The sequence below is a fragment of the Bos taurus genome, chromosome 15 (assembly GCF_002263795.3).
Source record: "Bos taurus isolate L1 Dominette 01449 registration number 42190680 breed Hereford chromosome 15, ARS-UCD2.0, whole genome shotgun sequence".
NCBI classification, from domain to species: Eukaryota; Metazoa; Chordata; class Mammalia; order Artiodactyla; family Bovidae; genus Bos; species Bos taurus.
Genome location: NC_037342.1, coordinates 51,615,961 through 51,639,875, shown reverse-complemented (window position 1 = coordinate 51,639,875; position 23,915 = coordinate 51,615,961). Strand labels below are relative to the sequence as shown.

The 23,915-nt window shown below is 45.7% G+C and overlaps 1 protein-coding gene across 4 annotated transcripts in view; it reads right to left on the bottom strand.

The window, feature by feature from the left end:
- Window positions 1–2,003: 2,003 nt before the first annotated feature.
- The window catches only part of RNF121 (ring finger protein 121), an 84,080-nt gene continuing 62,168 nt past the window's right edge, over window positions 2,004–23,915 (bottom strand). For 3 of the 4 annotated variants that reach the window (XM_059874944.1, XM_005216204.4, XM_059874943.1), the window contains 5 exons: window positions 23,702–23,809; window positions 20,751–20,871; window positions 5,399–5,532; window positions 4,655–4,756; window positions 2,004–3,275 (listed from right to left, as the gene is read on the bottom strand). In XM_059874944.1, the coding sequence (XP_059730927.1) occupies window positions 3,155–3,275; window positions 4,655–4,756; window positions 5,399–5,532; window positions 20,751–20,871; window positions 23,702–23,809 (586 nt within the window). In that variant the 3' untranslated portion in view covers window positions 2,004–3,154. 4 annotated transcript variants of the gene reach the window in all.

Here is a 23,915-nt window from a genome sequence, read left to right as displayed (position 1 = left end):
AAATCCTTCTGGGAAAGCACTGCCCCCCCTCCTATCTTACTTTCAGTTTTATTTAAGCAGGGGATCTAGAGTAGGCTCTTGGCCACCAGCAGACACATGTGCTCCACAGCAGTCTGGACCCAGCCAGTCCCGAAGGTTCCTGCACACTGTGCCTTCTGCTGAGCTGGAGCTCACTGTGGCCGTGAGCCTTCTCACTCACTCCCAGGCCCCCTGCTCTGTAGGTGGTATCAGCCTTCAACCATCCTCAGCCTCACCCTCCAAGGGGTGCACAGGGCCATGAACTAATGAAAGTCTCTCCATCCCAAGACTCTGCTCTTCTATGTGAACAGAAAAGGCCTCCTGCTTCTTTCTTCAATCACACTATATTCAAGGGGACAACTGTCCTAGGCACTGGGGACCCAAAGTTGGATCAAGTGGACCATTTCAGACTCACACCAGCCCATCCACATCCTGGCCTTTCTCAGGTTCCCCACTCCCTCCAACCAACCCAACATCCACCCCTCACCCCCATGAATCCTCACTTCTGTCACCCCAGCTCCTTGGCCAGAGCTACAGACCTAAGCTCACCAGGAAGTCTAGTTTCCCCTTGCCTGGATCCCAAGAAGCCCTGAAGAGCCCTCTCTTTTGGACGCTGCCCCTTTCGGAGCTCCCCAGCTCAGTTTGGCTGTGTCTGGCCCCACATGAGCCCCATCACGGGAGCTACATTTCCCAGCCTCCACGGGAACCTCTCAGACACGCTTGGAGCACAAGCTAGAGCACTGGCCCTACAGAGAGGAGAGGGTGCTTTCCAGGGAAGAGTAGGTACACCCAGCACTGGCTGGAACAACAACAGAGCTACAGAAGTCAGGGTCACACATGTGGCTTCAAGGGGTGGAGAGACCAGGGCTGGTGATCCACGGAGCAGGTGTGAAGGACCAGACCTGAATGTCTGGGATCAGGAGGATGGGGTCCTGGAGACAGAGCCAGGGAGGCCAAGAGATGGAATAAAGTTTGGAAGATGCGTCAGGAGCACGGCTGCAATCTCAAGGGGTGAGTGTGTTGTGCGTTTGTAAAAACCATACATTTCCAATTTAGATGTGGGAGACTAAAAGTCAACTCCTCTTCTCCAGGGCTCTAACTCACATCTTCTCAGTCCCTCCCCCACCGCCTGCCCAGGAGCTTCTGGGCTGCAAGACGCAGAGAAGCTCCTCCCTAGGAGCGCCAGTGTCTCCAGCAGGGAGGTCAGGAGGCAAGACTGTCGGGGCTTCTGAGACCCAGTTCTCCGGGGAAGGGGGTGGGGATGCGAGGGACAGGAGACAGGATTCTACCTGTGAGTGTAAATAAGGCCAGAGTCGGGCTGCTGGGAGGTCATGGTACTCAGGACTGCTGAAGGATGGAGAGAGTGCCCCGGAGAGAGACTGGCCTTGGCTTCTCACATGACCTGATGTGGGGGTGGGGGTGGGGGCAGTGGTTTATTCACTAAGTTGTGTCTGACTCTATGACCCTCTGGACTGTAGCCCACCAGGCTCCTCTGTCCATGGAATTCTCCAGGGAAGAAAACTTGAGTGGGTTGCCATTTCCTTCTCCAGGGGATCTTCCCAACCCGTGGGTTGAACCCGCATTTCCCGCATTGCAGGTGAATTCTTTACCGCTGAGCCACATGTGGGTGAAGGAGGGACAAAAGTGAAAGGATGACCGCAGGCCCCAATCCACCGAGGACGGGCCCATGGGCATGAGTGAGCAGCATGTTGGGTAAGCCACAGTTGGGTAAGAGAGTGACTGGGGAGAGGGGTGGTTGCGGCAGGGCACTGACCTCAGGTCGTGAGGACGGTCACCCTGTGATGACCCAGGGCCCCTTCTGCGACAGGAGAGAAGCCCAGCAGGCCATCTCACTCAGGGATGTTGGATGGGACCCACCACTCGCCGGACCCAGCTCTCAAATGGGAAGAGCAAAAAGGCAGCAGAGGCCAGGCAGCCCCGGGGACCGCAGGAAAAGAGGTGGGAAGAAGAAAACAAGATGGATGTTCAGCTTTCCAACCCAGCTCACGGAGCTTTATTAAGAACAGATGACAAGACCCTGCTTGGTTCCTGCTGCACCTGAAGGGCCATATTCCCTAGGAACCTGGCGTGGAAAGTCCGTATTTGCCCTCCTACTTCCTTCAAAACCCCTAGGACCAGAGCTGGGACCTACCTGAAACCCCCTTTCAGACACCATACTCACCCGGCCCTGACCCTCTTCCCAGCCACCCCAGCACTCAGGCTGCTGGGCCCAGGCAGAACCCAGGGATGACGGGGCTGACAGGATATTCCTTGAGCTGGGAATCCCCTGGCAGCTTCAAGGGAACAACGTGTGACTACAGGAAGAAGTGTCACGTCTGTCAGTCCCTCCACCGCAGACACACACACACACACATGCTCACTCGGGCTTGCTGGGAAGGAAGTGATGCAGCAGTGGCATTCGGCGCATGTCACCACTTCTGGGCAGAGCGTCAGCTTGCATAAGTGGCCCTCAATCACTGCTCTGTACAGATGGTCTCTGTTCTTGACTCAGTAAGCCCTGCTTAGGGGAAGGTTCCCCAACAAATTCTCAGGGAATTCTGATGTCCCAGGGCTTCCTTCACTGGAAAAGCCATGACAAGGTTCCATTTGCCTCAACCAGCCTATGGCCACCCCCACAGGGAAGGCCCGCCTGTGGCCTTAGCTGGGAGGAAGGATACTTCACCCCGCAGTGCTCTTCAGTGGCACCGGCCACAGTTCTCTGGCCCTTCCGCACTGAGTGTACCAGGCTCGAGCCCCACGCACGGAAGGAAGAGGGGGGCAGGGCCTGGGGCTCACAGCCAGAGGTAAGATGGCTCCTTTACGTCAAAAATGTTGTGGCTCTGCTCCTGCCCTGCTCAAGCAGGGAGGTGAGGCCTGGAAGAACTGGGGCAATTCCTAAGCTCCACAATAAAAAAGGTTTTTAAATATATTCATCAAAATAGTTTTCTTTTAAAAAGCCCCCACTGCTGACAGCCCCACCGGCTGGCTCTCCATCACCTCCCTCCCCAGCCCGGACACAGCCGGAGGAGTCCTGAGTGGCCCAGTGCCCCTCTGAGTCTTTCCCACCCAAGAGGTCTTGGAGGGCAGGGAGGAGAGTGCCCTGAGGTCCATGGTGGGTGGATGTTCTTCCTCCTGACTATTCCAGGCCCAGGATATAGTTGATGCCTTGCACCAGGCCAATGATGACAGGCTGCCATGCTACCAAGTACCGAAGCCAGTCCAGCAGTTGTCCGTACATGACATGAGGCCTCTCCCAGCTGTCAAGTGAGTTAAAGAAAAGGGGCTACATGTTCGAGCTGCTGAGGCTGGCCTAGGGGATGGGTAAGAGGGTCTGTCTACATGTCCCAGACACTTCACAGAAATCAGCCTACAAAGAAAGGTGCTTTCTAGAAAGCCCCACCCAACCTCTCCATGTTGGAACACAAGTCTGAACCTGGAGAATGAGGGAAGTGGGACAGAGGGGATCAGTGCAGAGGATCAGACAGACAAGGCAGAGGGTGGAGTGGTGAAATGAAGCTCTCTGTGGCTGATACACACAGAGGGCTCTGCGTGACCCCCTCTGTAAGCTGGGACTGCCAGTGAGCCTGAGACTGCCATAGATTTCTCATGACAACAGCTTCGGGGAGATGGGGAAAGAGATAAGGTAACCCGAAGGTTCTTTTCCAAAATGGGAAGATTTCTAGGTCAACGGAGGGGTTGAGTATGAGGACAGAGGCATATAGGAGCAGAGCAAGAGGCTGGTCACAGGGGATAACTCCTGGTAGAGAGGCTCCAAGGAGCCCCATCCAAGGGCACTGAACATGGGGGCCCTGCTGAGGCCAAGCAGCCCTGGAGAGGAGTCCCTTCCCTCCACTTTACAACCCACTGCCGGGAAAGACACTGGAGAGGGAGCCTAGGAATCCAGCTCCGGGGAAGCACAGGCCTCACAAGACTGTGGGGAGTCCTGAGGGCATCAGGAACCAGTCTGGCCCACTACTGGGAACCAAGAGAAGCCCCGACCCTCAGCTTGACCATGGAGTTACTGAACTAGACCCCAAAAGAACCAAGCAAGGAACCATAAAGGGGAACACCAAGGCCCTCCACAGCCCGGCTAGTATCCAGGGGCCAGGAAACCCCCATACAGAGAGAAAGGGCAACTGGGAGAGGTACCTGGATCCAGGAGCAGCTGAGAGCAGCACAGGTCCTGTGTTCAAAGTGGAGGGGACAGGGCTGGTCTCCAGCCCCGCCTGCCAGAGGTGAGGCATCACATGTTAGTTATATCACCTTGAGAATGTTAGTCAACCTTGAAACTGTTTCACTGGTAAAAATGAGGATACTATTACCCAGGTCACAAGGCTCTAGAGAACGAGTGAGCTCACAGAAGGAAAGCGCTTGGCACAGTGCCGCCAGATGCGCAAGAAGCAGGCGGGCAAAGGAAGTCGCTATCACTACCGATTCACCCTCGAGGGATCCTGAGTGGTGAGGAGAAGCTGAGCTGTTGGTCCTGCCCCATATCCCACCCACCTCCCTAGACAAGCCAAATGGACTGGTGGGCAGTTACCAGACAGGGCTCAGGAGGGGCACCCCAAGACCCACCTGATGCAGGCTGGTACTTTCTTACCACTGCCCGCTCCCAACAAGAGCCCAAAAAGGATACGGGTTGCTGAACATCCTCTTGAGGTCTACTTTCTCTTTGCAGTAGGGACACGTCTGCTTCTTTCCCACAATGCACCAGCCGCGGATGCAGAACTCGTGGAATCTGAGCACCACTGGTCAAGGGAAATAGTGGGCAGCCAGGATGGCACTCCAGCCCCATGATAGGCTTCACGGCGTCCAGGCCCTAGCTCTGGAGGGAGGTTCAAACCCTGGCTTCACCTCTTACCAGCTATATTGTCTTAGGCAAGCTGAGAGTACACCTCCGGCCCTGCTTCCTCACACATAAAGTGGGGTTAATGAACTCTGCCTTACAGGGCCGCTCTGGGCACAATGGAGAGCACACGGCCCAGAACGGGAGCCAAGTAAGGACGTGGTGAACACCAGAGGCGCCACTCAGGGGCACTTGATTCCAGCACTGAGGGAGCCAGTTAGAGGATGCTCTTCCCTGGCGACTGACCCAATCTTGCAGCAGCTGGTGTAGCTGAGGCTCCCTTCTGACCTGGCCAGGCTATACACGCTGCTTACACACAAGTGGCTCCCATCTATAAGAAAGACCAAAGGAGGCAGCCGTTTCCACTCCCTGGATTGGCTTCCCTATCAGAGGACATCACCCAGATGTGTGCCTCTTGTGACTCCTCCTCTCAAAGGTCTGGATGGCATGCCCAGGGTCATGATGGTCCCCTCCCTCCCTGACTGGAGTGCGCACGTGGTGAGAGAGGCAGCCCAGGAGCTCCAGGCAGGATACACGTGATTGCAAGACAGCCTATACGTGTTCTCAATGATGCCTTCTTCACTGACGTCCACAAAGATCTGCTGCCCACACACTGCACACACACTGTCCGAGAGGTGTTTGGTGGGCATGCCCGACTCGCTGTAGAACTGGGAGAGAAGAGCAGGAGGAAAAGACAGGAAAGACGTGAGAATCAACCAAAGTGGGATGATACCAGCGAGGCCTGGGGTCTTCTGGAGAGAACGTGACACGGCAGGTGGAGGATCCCAAGCTGGAGAATATCTCACCGTCAGTCATCCTCATCTCTGTGGGGCAGATGGGGTGAAAGGACTAGACCAGAGATGGGCTGGAAGTCGGGTCAGACAGAACCTGAAGACGGGGCTGGTCAGCATCAGGGTAGGAGACCAGCAGGGAGAAGGGTTCGGGGCCGCTGACAAGGAACCACATCAGCTAAGCCACTCTGTGGCCACACCGTGGTTCCCTCAGGTGGGCGACATCTCTTCTCCAAGAGGCACATCAGTGAAACAGCTGGTGCAATGGTGGCTGGGTGACAAGGGCATTTTCAGGCACTTGTTGCAGCAGTAAAACAGCTTCAACCCATTTGGACAGCATTTGGCATGATGTCTCAAACTGCCACACCATTTAACTCATTAATTTCACCTTAAGAAATTTAAAGAAATTTCTTTAAAAACAAAAAAAGCTTCATGCATATAGATACTCATTTAAGTGTTATTTATAACTAAACAAGTGAAGAGTCTGGCAACCTCTCAAAAAGTTAAACACAGCAATACCATATGACACAGCAATTCCATTCTTAGATAATACTCCTAAAGAATAAAAACCAGGCCTAACCACACACTTGTACACCAATGCTCATTAGCAGCATTAATCACAAATAGCCAAAAGGTGGAAACAGCCCAAGTGTCCATCAATAGAAGAATGGATAGACAAAATGGGATCTATCCCTCCAATGAAATGTTACTCAGTCACAAGAATAACGAAGTTCTGATACATGCCAAAACGTGCAGGCACTTTGGAAACATGCTAAGTAAAACAACTTAGACACAAAAAGATAAGCATTGCACTGATATATGAGTCTATTTCTATAAAATATCTAGAATAGCCAAATTCATAGATAGAAAATAGAACAGAGTGGGGAGGAGGAAATGGGTTATTGCTTCTGTTTGGGATGATCAAAAATTTTGGAAATAGCACACTGAACAATGGGTAAAATGGTGAATTTTATGCTACATATATTTTCCCAAAAAAGCAAGAAAAAAAAGCAGCAAACAAAAACAAGCAAAGAAATGGAAAAAACCATAAATGACCAACAATAGAAGGATGCCTCGATAACCTGTGGCACCCACTCAAGGGGTTAGACAGGCAGCGAGTCAGCTGAAGCTTGAGATACAACATTAAGTGTCAAAAGCAGGGCAAAAATTGGAGGCATAGTACTGTTGTTGGTACCATATGTAAAGACAAGCAAGCAGATCGATCAAAAGGTCAGAAGGAAATGTATGAGAGTATTTACACCAGTGATGTCTTGGTAGCAGGATTATAAATGGGTGTTTTTTATTTTGCCTACTTTTCTGTACTCAAATTTTCCTTAATGAACATATATAACAGGCAAGCCTCAGAGATATTGTGGGTTCCATTCCAGAACACCACAATAAAGTGAGTCACACAAATTCTTTGGTTTCCCAGTGCATTTAAAAGTTATGTTTCTACTTACTACTAGGTGTGCAATAGCATTATGTCTAAAAAACCAACTATGACAGTAACATCCAAGACCACAGATCACCATAACAAATAATAATGAAAAAATTCAAAACACTGCCAGAAGCACCAAAATGTGACACAGAGACACAAAGTGAGCAAAGGCTGTTGGAAAATGGTGCTGATAAACTTGCTTGATGCAGGGGTGTCATAAACCCTCAATTTGCAAAAAGCAAAACAAAAAATTATCTGCGAAGTACAATAAAGCAAAGCATGATAAAAAGAGGTATGCTCATACCTTAAAAGATTATTTATTACCATAGTTAATCACAGTGAATGAGGAATTCCATGCTCCAAACAGAAATTCAAAATTTTGTGTACTTTCCTTATCGTTTATTGTTCAATAACTACATAGCATTTCCCCTTGATCCCAAGAATAAAAGACTTGAATTTTGTTGAAACTATTGTTTTTTTTCTTTTCTTTGTTCTTAAAAATGATGGTAAAACACACGTAACATAGAATTTACCATCTTAACTATTTTTAAGTATACAGTTTGGTAATGTCAGTAAGTATATTCACATTGACCTGCAGCTCATCTCCAGAACTTTCACATCTTGCAAAACTGTAAAATTAATTCTTTAAAAGGCTTCTGTATTTATTATTACAATTTAATCTGTACCTATAAAGGGAAACAGATTATACTTAGCCTTTTTTGTATTGTTATTTTCCTAACTTGAGTTTCCTCTGTTTTTTGTTTCCAAGCAACTGTCTTCTGAAAACTTCACAGCCCGTTAGCTGGGTGAGGGACAACAGTGGAAGAAGGGCGGGGGTAAAGGAGCTGGGACAAGGAGTAGGGAGGACACAGCTACGTCTGCCACGACCTCCACTCCACATGCGGCTTCTCTGACTCCAAGCAGCCCTTCTGAGAAATGGCCTCTCCTGACTCCAAAAGTTCTCAGGGGTAGAGGGCAGAGCTACCCCAAGAATCCATGAATATAGAGTTTCTGACCTTCAACGCTCGCTCCCTGTCTTGCAAGAATGTCTGAAGTGGCTTAAGGTGAGCCTGTTACTGTCACAGAACACCAGAGCAGCCCCGTCACTGGGGAAACCAAAGCCCAGAAAGGAAAGAAACTAGCTGTGATGAGAACCCAGACCCCCTGACCAAGATGTTCACTGACATCTGAACACTGGAGAAATGCAGCTACTTAGCTCAGTGAGGGCCAATAATTCAAAAGGTTCTGATTTGTGTATCAAGAGTGCAAAAGGATAAGTGAGAGTTAAAGTGAAGTTGCTCAGTCATGTCTGACTCTTTGCGACCCCATGGACCGTAGCCTACAAGGCTCCTCTGTCGTGGGATTCTCCAGGCAAGAATACTGGAGTGGGTTGCCATTTCCTTCTCCAGGGCATCTTCCTGACCCAGGGATCAAACCTGGTCGGGAAACCGCATTGGAGGCAGGGTCTCCCGCATTGGAGGCAGACGCTTTTTAACCTCTGAGCCACCAGTGAGAGTTAGGGTGAAGCCAAACCCATGGGAGCCCACTAGCTGCAATTCTCCAAAGCAGGAATCTGAATGTTTGTGCTGAGAGGACCTCTGAGACAGACTCCACCAGAGTTCAAGAGGCTGATGGCTCTGAATGTGCCTGCCTGAGTATTTCTAGGCACATCAACTGAACAGTGAGAAGAGAGACCAAGAAGTCTGAGCCCAGCTCTGGCACCAAATCCTTGCACACTTGTGCAGCACAGGAACACCACCACTCACTCTGGCCCATGGCATCGGCAGTGAGAAAGGGGAACCCTCCAACTCAGGACAGGAGAGCTCTGAGGAAGAACTTAACCTCAAACCACTCCAAGTTCTGCCCCAGGATACTGGGGCAGGGATACAGCATCAGAGAGAACCTGCATGAGGTGATGAGAGTAGGAGGGACACTGAGGCAAAGTTCTATTAGGCCTCTAGCTTCTCCATTCTCCCTGAGAGCTAATGTAGCGACAGGCCAGCAGGGTCAAATCCCACAATGTTTCAACAAAGTCATCAGATGAGTCTGTCAAGTCAGGAAGGTCCCAGCAACCAACAGTTCGCAGAGCCCACTGAGACTGCATAAGGAGGCCCTCGGGCTGAGTAAGGTAAAGTACAGGGAGGAAGATTCTGGTTTAACCTCAAGAGCCTGATGCCTCAGTGTGGAAAGGGCTCAAGGGGCCACACAGTTTGTCAGGACAGACTGCATTTCCATCCTCTGTCACTTACTATCTTGATGATCTTGAGCAAGCCACTCAAACTCTTCTTTCCTTCCGTCAGATATACTGGGTACCTACTAGGTACCAGTCACTGGACTAGGTCTTGGGCTATAATGTTGGAAAAACACAGACCTGGCTTCTGTCTTCAGGAAACCTACAGCAAGGGGAAACTGGCATTTAATGGCCATACTACTCAAAGCAATCTACAAATGTAGTGAGATCCCTTTCAAATTACCCATGACATTTTTCACAGAACTAGAACAAATGATCCTAATATTTACATGGAACCATAAAAGACCCAGAACTGCCAAGGCAATCCTGAGGAACAACAACAAAGCAGGAGACATAACACTCTTAGACTTTAGGCAATACTATAAAGCTATAATAATCAAAACAGGGTCCCATTACCACAAAAACAGACATATATAGATCAACGAAACAGAACAGGGAGCCCAGAAAAAACCCACATACCAACAGTCAATTAATCTTCAACAAAGGAGGCAATAATATAAAATGTAAAAAAGACAGTCTCTTCAGCAAGTGGTGCTGGGAAACCTGGACAGCTGTATGTAAATCAATGAAGTTAGAACACACCCTCACACCATGCACAAAAATAAACTCAAAACACCTTACAGACTTAAACATAAGATATGACACCATAAAACTCCTAGCAGAGATCAAAGGCAAATATTCTCTGACATAAATCATAACAATGTACGCTTAGGTCACTCTCTCAAGGCAACAGAAATAAAAACAAAAAAATGTGGCTTAAACTTATACCATCCTTTAAACTTATACCAGCTTTTGCATAGCAAAGGAAACCATTAAAAAAAAAAAAAGACAACCTATGGAATGGGAAAAAATATTTGCAAATGATGCGACCAACAGGGCTTGATTTCCAAAAAATACAAACCGCTCATACAACTCAAGAACAAAAAACCAAACAGTCCAATGGAAAAATGGGCAGAAGACCTTAATAGACATTTCTCCAAAGAAGATGTACAGATGACCAATAGGCACATGAAAAGGTACTCAACACTGCTAATTATTCAGTTCAGTTCAGTTCAGTCGCTCAGTCGTGTCGGACTCTGCGACCCCATGAATCGCAGCACGCCAGGCCTCCCTGTCCATCACCAACTCCCGGAGTTCACTCAAACTCACGTCCATAGAGTCAGTGATGCCATCCAGCCATCTCATCCTCTGTCGTCCCCTTCTCTTCTTGCCCCCAATCCCTCCCAGCATCAGAGTCTCCTCCAATGAGTCAACTCTTCGCATGAGGTGGCCAAAGTACTGGAGATTCACTTTAGCATCATTCCTTCCAAAGAAACCCCAGGGCTAATCTCCTTTAGAATGGACCGGTTGGATCTCCTTGCAGTCCAAGGGACTCTCAAGAGTCTTCTCCAACACCACAGTTCAAAAGCATCAATTCTTCAGTGCTCAGCTTTCTTCACAGTCCAACTCTCACATCCATACATGACCACAGGAAAAACCATAGCCTTGACCAGACGGACCTTTGTTGGCAAGGTAATGTCTCTGCTTTTGAATATGCTATCTAAGTTGGTCATAACTTTCCTTCCAAGGAGTAAGCGTCTTTTAATTTCATGGCTGCAGTCACCATCTGCAGTGATTTTGGAGACCAAAAAAATAAAGTCTGACACTGTTTCCACTGTTTCCCTATCTATTTCCCATGAAGTGATAGAACCAGATGCCATGATCTTCGTTTTCTGAATGTTGAGCCTTAAGCCAACTTTTTCACTCTCCACTTTCACTTTCATCAACAGGCTTTTTAGTTCTTCTTCACCTTCTGCCATAAGGGTGGTGTCATCTGCATATCTGAGATTATTGATATTTCTCCCGGCAATCTTGATTCCAGCTTGTGCTTCTTCCAGCCCAGCATTTCTCATGATGTACTTTGCATTGAAGTTAAATAAGCAGGGTGACAATATACAGCCTTGACATACTCCTTTCCCTATTTGGAACCAGTCTGTGGTTCCATGTCCAGTTCTAACTGTTGCTTTCTGACCTGCATATAGGTTTCTCAAGAGGCAGGTCAGGTGGTCTGGTATTCCCATTTCTTTCAGAATTTTCCACAGTTTATTGTGATCCACACAGTCAAAGGATTTGGCATAGTCAGTGGAACTCTCTTGCTTTTTCGATGATCCAGCACATCATTGTTGGCAATTTGATCTTTGGTTCAAATCAAAACTATAATGAGGTATCACCTTACATCAGTCAGAATGGCCATCATCAAAAAAAATCTACAAACAGTAAAAGCTGGACAGAGTGTGGAGAGAAGGGAACCCTCTTACACTGTTGGTGAGAATATAAATTGGTGCAACCACTGAGGAAAACAGTATGGAGGCTCCTCAAAAAATAAAAATAAGAGTTGCCATGTGATCCAGCAATCCCACTCCTGGGCATATATTAGATAAAACTACAATTCAAAAAGACACATGCAACCCTATGTCGATAGCAGCACTATTTACAATAGCCAAGACACAGAAACAACCTTAATATCCATCAACAGATGAATGGATAAAGAAAATATGGTATATATACACAATGGAATATTACTCAGTAATCAAAAAGAACTAAACAATGCCATTTACAGCCATCTCTAGGATGGACCTAGAGATTACCATACTAAGTGAAGTAAGGCAGAAAAAGAAAGAGAAATACCATATAATAAAACTTATATGTGGAATGTAAAATACGATACAAATCAATGTATCTACAAAACAAAAACAGACTCACAGACATAGAGAAGAGACTTGTGGTTGCCAAGGGGCAGGGAGGATAGAGGAGGGAGGGAATGGGACTTTGGTATTATCAGAGTCAAGCTATTATATATAGGAAGACTAAACAACAAAGTCCTACTGTATAGCACAGGGGACTATAGTCAACATCCTGTGACAAACCACAATGGAAAAAATATGAAAAAGAATACACACACACACACACACATATGTAACTGAGTCACTGTGTTGTACAGAAGAAATTAACGCAACACTGTAAGTCAACTATACTCCAATAAAATTTGTTTTAAATGTACATAAAATGAGAACTAATTACTTAGAAGGCTAAAATAAGAGTTAGTTAATTAAAAGGCGTTCAAAGGGCTATCAAAGAACACTGCAATGAAGGGGTCTCCTAACTAAGCCTAGGTCATCTCAGAGGAGTGGCATTTTAGGCTGAGAGGTTAAACGTGAGTAAAGTTAGTGAGATGAAGACAGGCAGAAGTGACAAGAGGAGGCCAGGGGCATGGAGAACCTGATGCACTTGAGAAACTGAAAGAAGTCTGTAAGAAAGAGGAAAACAGTAAGTCCTTAAGGCCAAAATGGAGGACTTTGGACTTTAAATGAGAAGTCATCTAAAGGCTTTATTTTAGACTTGTATTGTTTAAAAGATCACTCAATCTTCCATGTGAAAAACGGATTGGAGACGAGGCCAAAATGGATTCAGTGAGACCAGCTAAGAGACAGTTACAATATTTTAAATGCAATGGATAATGGGGCCTATGCTCAGGTGATACGCTATGCTATGCTAAGTCGCTTCAGTCCTGTCCGACTCTGTGCGACCCCATGGACAGCAGCCCATCAAGGCTCCTCTGTCCACAGGATTCTCTAGGCAAGAATACTGGAGTGGGTTGCCATTTCCTTCTCCCATGCTCAGGTGATAACTTGGGCTAATTTGATGGCAATAAAAATTGGGAGAAGTCGACCAACTGTTGATACCAAAGAGACAGCTGACTAGGAAAGGCCTGGAGTTCAGAATAGAGTTCTGGATTACAGATCTGGAATTCATGGAAAAAGAAAGGAAATAACTAGTGAAGAATAGAGAAGATGGTTTCGCCTTGAGCTCATAGGAACAGTAACATTTAAGGGGAAGGAAATTTAGCAGAGAAGACAGAAAATATCACAGAGAAAGAAAACCAGGACAGGGTAATGTCACAAAAGCCACTGTCAGGAGGCGGGGGTGGGGTGGGGGAACCCTTTTTAAGAAGAAAGAAGTGCTGAGTCAACTGTGCTGTTGACTGCTGAGATCATAATCAATCCCCCAGAATAAGTGACATACAGTCCCTGGTGATCTGAGTAAGAGTCACTGCAGAAGAAGGGTATGACTTGAGGTCAATTAGAATAGACCAGAAAGTAAGTGAAAGGTAATCAAAAAGGAAACAGAAACTTTCCACAAATTTAACTGTCAATGACAGGAAATGGCTCAGTAGCTAGAGAAAGTATGTCAAAGAAAGGACATTTTTTCAAACAGAATATTTAAATGATTAATAGGCAAGAACCCAGTAGAGGGAGAAGTTGAAGTCCTAGGTGAGAACGGAAGTCAGTGGTACACCAGGTCCCTGGGGAGGCAGGAGGTGTGGAATCTAGAGCACAGGTAGAGCTGGTCTCTGATGGAGGAGAGGACACTTACTCCACTGTTCCTGGAGGGGAGGAGAAGACAGGTGCAAACAGAAGTGGGTCTACAGGTACCGTGTCAGGAATTGGGGGGGAGTCCTGTTTGGTTTCTAGTTTCTCAGGAAAATAGGAGGCAAGATCATCTGCTGAGAATGAAGGGCAGAGGGAAGGGGTGTTAGAGGTTTAAGAGTGGAGGTTTGAAACAGAGGTTACTCAAAGTGGGAGAGGGTGCGCTCCCGATGAACAGTCAGATTTCTCCTTTTGCACAGGAGCTTGTCTGTAGTAGGGGCTCAGGATACAGGAGTTCCAATCCACACCATTGACCATCACAGGAAACGTGTGCCATGACAGCCTCGAGGGCTCTTCTGGTCCACCCCTCAACTAGTGAGGAGACTAATGGCTAGGGAGCAGAGCCTCACTCGAGGCCAGAGAGTTGGTGGCAGGGGTCAGCTGGCTCCCTGTCAGTTCAAGATGGCTTCAGAAATACTTGCTGAAAAAGTGAATAAAATACCCATTTCCAGGATTATAGAGGAGGAAATTCCATACCACAGAGTGGTTGAAGGTGATTTCAGACAAAAGATAGCATCAAGAGAGAACTGGCACTCATGGTTAATGATCTGTCTGGCTTGCTTTATGTGTTGAGTATGATGAAGATACAAAGTCTACAAGGGCCCTGTGCTCCAGGTGATTAGATATAAAATATGTAGCACAGGAGGACTGTACAGTAGGTAACAGTAGTTGCTATCATCATCACCATCTGAGTGTCTGCCATGGGCCTGGCTAGTCTGCAAAGTGCTTGACATTAACCCATCTGTTCCTTACCACAATTCTATAAGGCTGACAATATTACTACAGCTAAGAAAAGACGATCAGAAAGGTAAAGCAACTTACTTAAGAGTATACAGATAATTAAAAGTGGAGGAGAATCTGAAACCAAGTCTGTCTGACTCTGACCCCCCAGCTCTTTACACTACTACTTCAAGTCAGATGAATGGGCAGCCAGCCCTGTCCTCATATTATCTGGGGCTGCTGAGGCTCCAGGAAGTAGGAAGTCTGAGGCACAGCAATTTGCTCAGGAGACAGAAAATGTGAGCTAGGACACCAGGCCCAATACAGCACAGTATGTTGCTACCCTGCCTGCTAATCAATCCCACAGAGGAGGAAGTCCCAGAAATAAGCTTATTTCCCAATGCGCCATTGCCCCACCCTCCATGACTTTCGGGTGTGAATGGAAACTAAACTGACTGGCTATCACAGGCTTATGACCTCACAGTAACCAGCTGGAAAACACAGACTTCATCCAAGAGTCCCTTGAATCAACTGACTCAACAAAACAGTTACAAATTTCTCCAAGTGAGGCAAAACAAAGAGCTGCTGCTGCTGCAGCTAAGTCGCTTCAGTCGTGTCCAATTCTGTGCGACCCCAGAGACAGCAGCCCACCAGGCTCCCCTGTCCCTGGGATTCTCCAGGCAAGAACACTGGAGTGGGTTGCCATTTCCAATGCATGAAAGTGAAAAATGAAAGTGAAGTCGCTCAGTCGTGTCGGACTCTAACTAAAGAGAGTAGTAGCGTAGAGTACTGTAAAAGGAGTTAAGAATGCTTAATACAACTATAAAAAGTCATAGTTTTATTTCTAGGAATTGTGAAATAAATTAATCACAGACTTTTTTTTTAGGTCAAACCACTCCCAGAGGGGGACTAAGAGATGAATCAGACCTAGTTCCTGACTGGTACAGCTCCAGAATCAACTATGACTCTTTGGGATAGAAGCTGTGATCACCGAATATACAAAAAAACTATGAAAAAATAAATAGAATTGAAAATGTGGTATATATACACAAAGTGAAATATTATGTAGCCTTAAAAAGGAAGGAAATTCTGACATGCCATAACAAAGGTAAACCTTGAGGATATTATGCTAACTGAAATAAGCCAGTCACAAAAGACAAATATTGCATATGAGTTCACTTATGTGAGGTATCTAAAGTGGTCAAATTCATAGAGACAGACAGAATGATTGTTGCCAGGGGCTGGGGAGAGCGGGGATTAGGGAATTATTGTTTAATGAGTATAAAGCTTCAGTTTTGCAAAATGAAGAGTTCTATAGATGGATGATGGTGACAGCTGAAGAACAATGTAAATGTATTAACGCTCCTGAACTGTACACTTCAAAATGGTTAAGATGGTATGTGTATTTTTAGCAGTTTTTTAAAAAAACAACTAGGGCTGCTATTGAAAGTGAGCAATGAAGCTAGTACAGGCTGTACTTGGTCACATTCTGTGCACTGTAGACTACTGATAAATAACTGTTGCTTGAATAAATAAATGAATGAGTTGGCTAATGAATGAGTGGAAAGCTGCTGTCTCTTGACTTCCTCAAATTACCCTCCCCAAAGCACTGATCAGATTCTGGCTTTGAGACCACAGACATTCTCTTTTTTTAACTTCTTTATTTATGTTTTAAATTTTTTGGCTGTGCTGGATCTTTGTTGCTGCACATGGGCTTTCTCCAGTTGTGGTGAGCGGGGGCTGCTCTACAGTGGCAGCTCTTGGACTTCTCATCTCATTGCGGTGGCTTATCTTCTTGCAGAGCACAGGCTCTAGGTGTGCCTGGGCTCAGTAGTTGTTGCACAGGGGCTTAGTTGCCCTGCAGAATGTGGAATCTTCCTGGACCAGAGATCAAATCTGTATCCTCTGCAAAGCCATGTGGATTTTTAACCACTGCACCACCAGGGAAGCCCCAGGAATATTCTTGAAATTCAGGCTGTCATGGTTCAGGGGCCTATGTGTTCCTGAGAAGACCAAGGCCCATCTGACCAAAGTGGGCAGAAATAAAAACAGTCCTGAAATTCTCAGGGTTGGAAAGAACTCTAAGATAGATCCCTTTAATCTCATGTTGGAGTCTCTTCTCCCACATTCCTGTCTGATCTAATCTGCTGGCATCCTGAGCCCTAGCAGAAGACCTGTTACTAAATCTCAGCAATATTTACGAAGAAAATTGGAAAACAACAAATCAATGAACTCCTGGTGACTCACCCGGTACTATCACAGGCCATCCTAGTATTCCTATGACCTCCAGGATGGGACCCTGGGGAAATAGCAAACTGCCTGTCCATAGTTAGGATCAGCAAGGTCACATTCTGTTGGATGGGAGTTTTCAAAGTGACTCCTCTGAAAGAGACAGTTGGATACAGTGGCTCCTCTGAAAGGGAAAGCCATTCTCAATGTCAATTACTTAGGGAGAGGTAGCTATCAGGTAAGATACTAGGATTCAGAAGATTAGCCTGTGGAATAAAGGAGGGGCAGCACTATTTTTGTCAAGAACACAGGCTCTGGGTGTTGGCATCTGGAGGACAGTCACTGTCCAGGTGTGGATTCCAGGCTGTGGGTGCTAAGATGACACCCAGTACACTGATATAGGCCGAGTTGGATGAGGCAGGGTCTAAAAGCCCTGGAGAGCAGGCCGCCTGGTAAAGAGGCTCACACTTTATTTTCGCGCTCTTATCCTCAACTCTTTAATAAAATCCAATGTGACTGTTTGATTCTTACATTCTGTGCTAAGAGGTACAGTGAGGTATGTGGTTTACCCTTGGGACAGACTGTTATCATGGAGTGGTGGGGGTAACTAGTGACATCCCATGAAAGGAAGGAGAATACAAGGGGTCAAGAGCTAGTGTTTGAGGCACTCTCCACCCTAACGAGAAATTCTCCCAACAGGTCTCCTGGTGAAGCTGGAATTTATCATTATTAGGGAATTATCTCGGAGAAGGCAATGGCACCCCACTCCAGTACTTATGCCTGAAAAATCCTGTGGACGGAGGAGCCTGGTGGGCTGCAGTCCATGGGGTCGCTAGAGTCGGACACAACTGAGCAACTTCACTTTCACTTTTCACTTTCACGCATTAGAGAAGCAAATGGCAACCCACTCCAGTGTTCTTGCCTGGAGAATCCCAGGGACGGGGAAGCCTGATGGGCTGCCGTCTCTGGGGTCGCAGAGTCGGACACGACTGAAGCGACTTAGCAGCAGCAGCAGGGAATTATCTTATGCGGGATTATCATTTACAATCACTGAAGTACCCAATAATTCTTCCCAAGAACATGGGAAGAGGCCCATGTCAAATCCTATCTTGCAGAGGCCAATGTAATAACTCCTTCTCCCAGCTGCAACTCCTGCTAAGTCACTTCAGTCGTGTCCGACTCTGTGCGACCCCATAGACGGCAGCCCACCAGGCTCCCCCGTCCCTGGGATTCTCCAAGCAAGAACACTGGAGTGGGTTGCCATTTCCTTCTCCAATGCATGAAAGTGAAAAGTGAAAGTGAAGTCGCTCAGTCGTGTCCGACTCTTAGTGACCCCATGGACTATAGCCCACCAGGCTCCTCCGTCCATGGGATTTTCCAGGCAAGAGTACTGGAGTGATGCTAACTTGGTAATCAATCAATTCTGAGCTTAGCTCCACCTGGACAGAAAAGGGATTCTGCAGATTAGTCACTAGGGACCCACCTGGGAGGGAATAAAGGCTATATTTAAATTGGCAGCTGATAATAACCTTGAGATAAAGTTGGCAACTACTTGGGAAAATCATGAGAACTGGTCCTGTAAAAACGAAAAAGAAGAAGAAATCACTAGAGAGTAAAGGACAGGATTCCAGTAAGAGACACTCCGAAAAGCTGGTTGTGCCACCGAAGGAAACAGTTTTAGTGAACAGCTGCTGCTGAAAGTAAAGTGAGTAATTAGACAATCTAGGGTCTGAAAATCTCTTCAGGGAGTGAACTAGTTGAATGAACAGCTGAAGACACAACTAAATAAGAGAAAGTGAGATGCTGTTAAAACATGAGACAGCTGTTCAGAAAAGAATCTAATAGGCTGTCTATAAAGTGACCCAATATACTTTGTTTTCTATTTAATCCATTACAGGAAAAATAAGAGTCCCATGATACTGGGACACAAAGTTCCAGACCCAAAACTGTACTTGGTTGACATTACACAAGGTGATAGGGCTTCCCAGGTGGGACAGTGGTAAAGAATCTGCCTGACAATGCAGGAGACATAAGAGATGCAGATTCAATCCCTGGGTCGGGAAGAACCCTTTGAGTAGGAATGGCAATTCACTTCAGTATTCTTGACTGGTAAATTGCACGGACAGAGGAGCCTGGCAGACTACGGTCCATGGGATCACAAAGAATTGGATATGACTGAGTGACTAGCACACACACCCAAGGTTATTGATAGCTGTATCTTCTGTTTAACCTGAACTGCCCTAAGCCTACCAGCCCAAGGCACAAATGAGATCACAGTAGCTGTGACATACAAATGTGCACAGCCAAGAGGTCCCCACCTGCAAAACTGCCACAAGCTCAGCAAGAGGTCCTGAAGTGCCTCACATGAAGTCAGTGCCAAGCCTTTCTTTTCTTTTCAATTGGTCTCCACTGATATCTCCTGGCTAAAAGCCAGGACTTGTATGTGGCAGAACCAGGAGAACCCACTTCCCTGATGTTCTAGGGCTTCTCTCCAACTTGCCAAACTTCGACCTAGAAAGAACTTTGGAATGCCCTTCAGTCCCCACACACCAAGAGTCACAATTATTTCAGCACAGAAACTGGAGAAATGTCTATTAAAGTTGGAAATATTTCTTCTTGGGGTGGGGTCTAATGGAATGATACCAAGATGGGGAGCACTTCTGTGTTGTTCACACAATTACAAAAAGAACTCATTATTTTTACAAACAACAAAACAACAAACATATTTCCATTGTGGAAAAAAAGGAGTAAGGATACTGAGTTGGGTTTCTTAGACTGACTGTTACTTTATCTATATTTTAGGCTTGAAGAATCTTTGCATGGTCTCCACCTGGTCCTCTCACAGCATTTCCTATCTCAGTGAAGGATCCGAGGAGTTGCTTGAGTCAGAAATGTCAGCTTCAGTACCTACCTTTCTTTTCTTCCTGTTTTTTCCTTCAGTCCCCAGAACCAATCTATATTCAAGTCCTGTCAAACTTACCTCCAAAATACCTCTCAGTCTACTTCTGTCCCTTTTCACCATCTCTACACTAATCCAAGCTGCCCTCATCTTGCACAAACTACTGCAACTGTCTCTTTAAATAGTCATAGTGGGTCACGCTCATCTGTGGACCCCCCTCCCATCTGTTCTCTATCCAAAAAGCCAGAATGAACTTTTCCAAGTGCAAATCTGATGACATCATTTTCTATCTTAGACCCTTAGTATTTTTAGTATAAAAATCACAATCTTTCATTTGGCCTATATGGGTTTTTCTAGTCTAGCCTTTATTTCTCTAGACACTTCCACTATAATTCAGCCCCACAACCACGTTAGCCTTAGTTCCTCAAAGTTCTCACCTTTTCTCCCACTACAGGCCTCTTATACATGCTATTTCCTCTACCTGGTACACACTTCACTTTTCACTTCATCTGGTTAACTCCCACTCATTGTTCAGGTCAGCTCAAAAGTCACAGCAGGGAAGGCACCGTTGAGCCACAAGACTAGGTCAAATGCTGTATTTGTTAATAGTATCATGAACCTCCCTTGATAATATTTATTAGTTATAATTTCTAATAATATAATTTCATAATATATTATTATGAATAATATAATGAATGTATCATATATAATTTATTGGTGTTTTAAATTACTAATACCCATCTCTCTCGACAGTAAACTCCATTTGGGCAATACTCAAGTTTATTTTTGTACACCTTTCTAATCTAAGCACATTAGATGTGCTTAAGGACACAGGAGACATTAAATAATTATCTGTCGAGTGACTCTCAACTTCCTGTAGGGTAAAGTGATTTTTACCTTATGGCTTAGAGTTAAAAATTCCAGGGTACCTCTGAGATCTAGCTTTCCAAATTTTAAAGAGGAAATCTCCATATATAACCACTCACATCTTGAAGGATTTTGTAAGGCTTATCTCTTCCATCAAACAAGTAATGCTATCTTGAACTCTTTGAAGGTGGCAGGAGGCAGTAATAAAAGCCCAGGTGAACTCACCCCTATGGTCGATGCCATGTAGTCTGCACACATTTCTGCAAAGTCCCGCTCAAGAACACCATAGTAGAGGCCATAGAAGAGGAGAGAAATGCCAAAGTCCATAGCATCTTCAGGTTTGATCCTGTAAGGGAAGCAGTATGGCCTGTAAGACTTGCCCTGAGACGCACTTGCTTTGCATTACTACTCTGGGACACATAAGGCAGCGCCTAAAATTGGAAGCCTCAAGAGTAGAGCAAGTATTGACAAACTAAAACCAAGTCCAACCTGTTTGCATATGGTCTGTGAGCACCTCCTGACAGGCTAGGACTGGAAGCTGTGAAGACCAAGACAGAGTATCCCCTTCTGCCCATTTCCTCACGGGGTTTCCAGTGCCTGCCTCCTGTGACTGATGACCATGCCTTGCAGCGGCCTAGGCTCTGTTCTGGTTCGCACTTACACATTGGGGACTCCACCACTGGCAACCACTGCACACCAAACAGTGGGATTTTCGGTCTGGAAGTCAGCAACTCACTAATGAATTGCCTCTCCTCCAGCAAGTTGCCTAAATTGAAATGGCCAAGCCCTCCAAAAGAAGGGAAGAGCACAGCAGGTTCTGGGTGTCACAGGAGCAGACTGAAACTGATCCCAGTGCTCACCCACCCCCTTCAGGCCCCTCCTTCAGAGAATGTTTCACCTGATGGCAAGTGGACACAAAGAACGCCCACCATCTGAGACAGTTCACCCAGGCAAATACATGGGGCAGGGAGGCGTTTTCTCTCTTGTTACGTAAATACCTAGAAACCATCCTAGATCTTGCCTTTTGTCCCATGAAACCTAAAATATTTATTTGGCCTTTTACAAAAAAAAAAAGCTTTCTAACCACAGCTTTAGAAAAGAAAGATACGTTAGTAAATGTACACATACCCGTTACATACACTTTTTAAGTTGCAACTACATATATTCTGTATCATGTCACCAAAGTTAAATTTTGGTTCAAGTCTTCTTACTAAGGACAACATGCCTATAATATTAGGAAGCTTGTTTTAGTGATTTCACGGACCAATAATTTGCAAACTTGAGTCTTTAAATGTTTATTAAAGAAAAGTATCTTTGTTAAAACATTTGTATGAAGAACTGAATGTGTTCACTTAAGACTGTAAATTACATTTATCTCAGAAAGTTGAATTTGCCCACCAATCTTGTAATATTTAACATACTAATTTGATATCATGGTCTTATACCAATTAACTAATTAGCATCAAAAAAATGGTCAAGATTCTCAAGTATATTTTCCTCCTTATGTAGTTTATCAAAGTAAAAATTATAATTCTAGGGTAAATACCTTTAAAAACATAACATAAAACATGGAGAATCTTGGTTTTTACTTTTTTTAATCACAAAGGTTAGGAAGCTATCTGGAAATACCTGGGTTTTCTTTGATGAGACCTGATGACTCTTCACTGATAAATTCCTATCAAGATCTGTGGCACCTGTTTATTCTTTCAGCCTGTACTACACCTGGAAGGAAGAATTCCATGGTTGTCCTCTCACTATATAAAGTAGGACTGACATCTTTCAGTATCAGAAACTCCTGCCTACAGTGTACTCAGTTTGGGGAAGAGGTCAGTGGTCATGAATTTAAATTTTAATCCTAAATCTCTAGCTTCAATGCACTGTCCCAGGCTTAGAATTCCTCACGACCCACAGCCTACAGCCCCCATTCCCTCAGCCAGGAAACCACATTTCTACCCTTTTCTGCCCTACTTTTTGTACCCTCCAGTCCCAGAGTCATTATCATTGTCATAGTCATTGTCCCAGAGTCCAGGACAGGATTATCTGGCTTTCAATCTAATGAGCAGGGGTGTGGGAGGGGACCTATATGCTGAATCAGATCTTTTGGAAAGCTTATGACAATAGGAAAAGCCAGAATCCCACTCCTAGTCGTGTATCCTTAGGAAGCAACTCGGCAGTATTATCCGTGGCAGCAGTACACTGAAAAACAACCTACATGCCCAACAGTGGAGCAAGACGTAGAAGTCCACAGGTTAATTCTGTCTCCTGAGAAATCTCTTAAAAGCAGAATGTCAGCTGTGTTACAAAGCAACAATGCTTATGTTGAACCTGATCTGCGATTAGAACACAGGATCTGGATCCAGGAAGTTTTAAGCCTGATGTGTTCCTTGGAGAAGTGCAGCTTCTGGGCCTGGGTGGCTCCCACACTCACGTGCGTGGTCTCATTCCCTCAAATCTCAGCCCTGGGACTACTGGAAGGACTCCAGCAAGCACTGCCTTATTATTTCTGGTCTTGTATCTTTCTAGGTGGATCTGCTGCCAGGTGCAACCAACCGTTCCATGAGTTCAACTGTCTAGCCTGGGGTCAGCAAACTTTGTCTGTAAAGGTCCAAATTGTAAGTATTTTAGGTTTATGGCCCTTCAAGTCTCTGCCACAATTATTCAACTCTGCTGTTTTACTGCAAAAACAGCAACAGGCAATGTGTAAACAGATGAGTGTTTCAGCAGAAATGTTTTATTTTATAAAAATTGAAGGCAGGTCAATTTGGCCCATAGGACGTAGTTTGCCAACTCCTACTCTGCTTGAACATAAGACCACTAAGGTAGAGTGGATGCTGTAAGAAACAATACACACATGGAAAAGGAAAATGGTTCTGTTGGGGTGATGAAGTTACGGGTATAATCATTATTATGCTTATTTTTGTTATTATAGTTTTCCATTAAAATATAAATTCTTAGAAAGTACAACCAATGATTTGAGACTCTTAACTCTGTATTATCCAGACATTCCTTTCTCTGTACCAGCACAAAATATCCTCCCATCCTCCACAGCCCGAGTCGCCTATCCTGAGTGCCATGTTCCTCTCGCTAAAACTCAGGACTTGTCCCAGGAACAAAGGCACATCTCACCAGTCCCTTCTCCCCAAACACCAGCAAAAACAAAAGCAAAGGGTACTCACTTGAATAATAAGTTAAGACCAAAGAGGGTAAACATGACAGCCATGTAGCCAACGATGCCAGTGGCATAGCTGATTTTATAGATCAGCAGGAACCACTTATAAACCAACCTGGAGAAAGGAGAAAAAATTAGTAATGCTGACCCAGAAACACTGGCCTAAGAGCCTCTGCATCACCAGAATTCCTTTCTCTCACATCAATGGGGACATCAGGCTC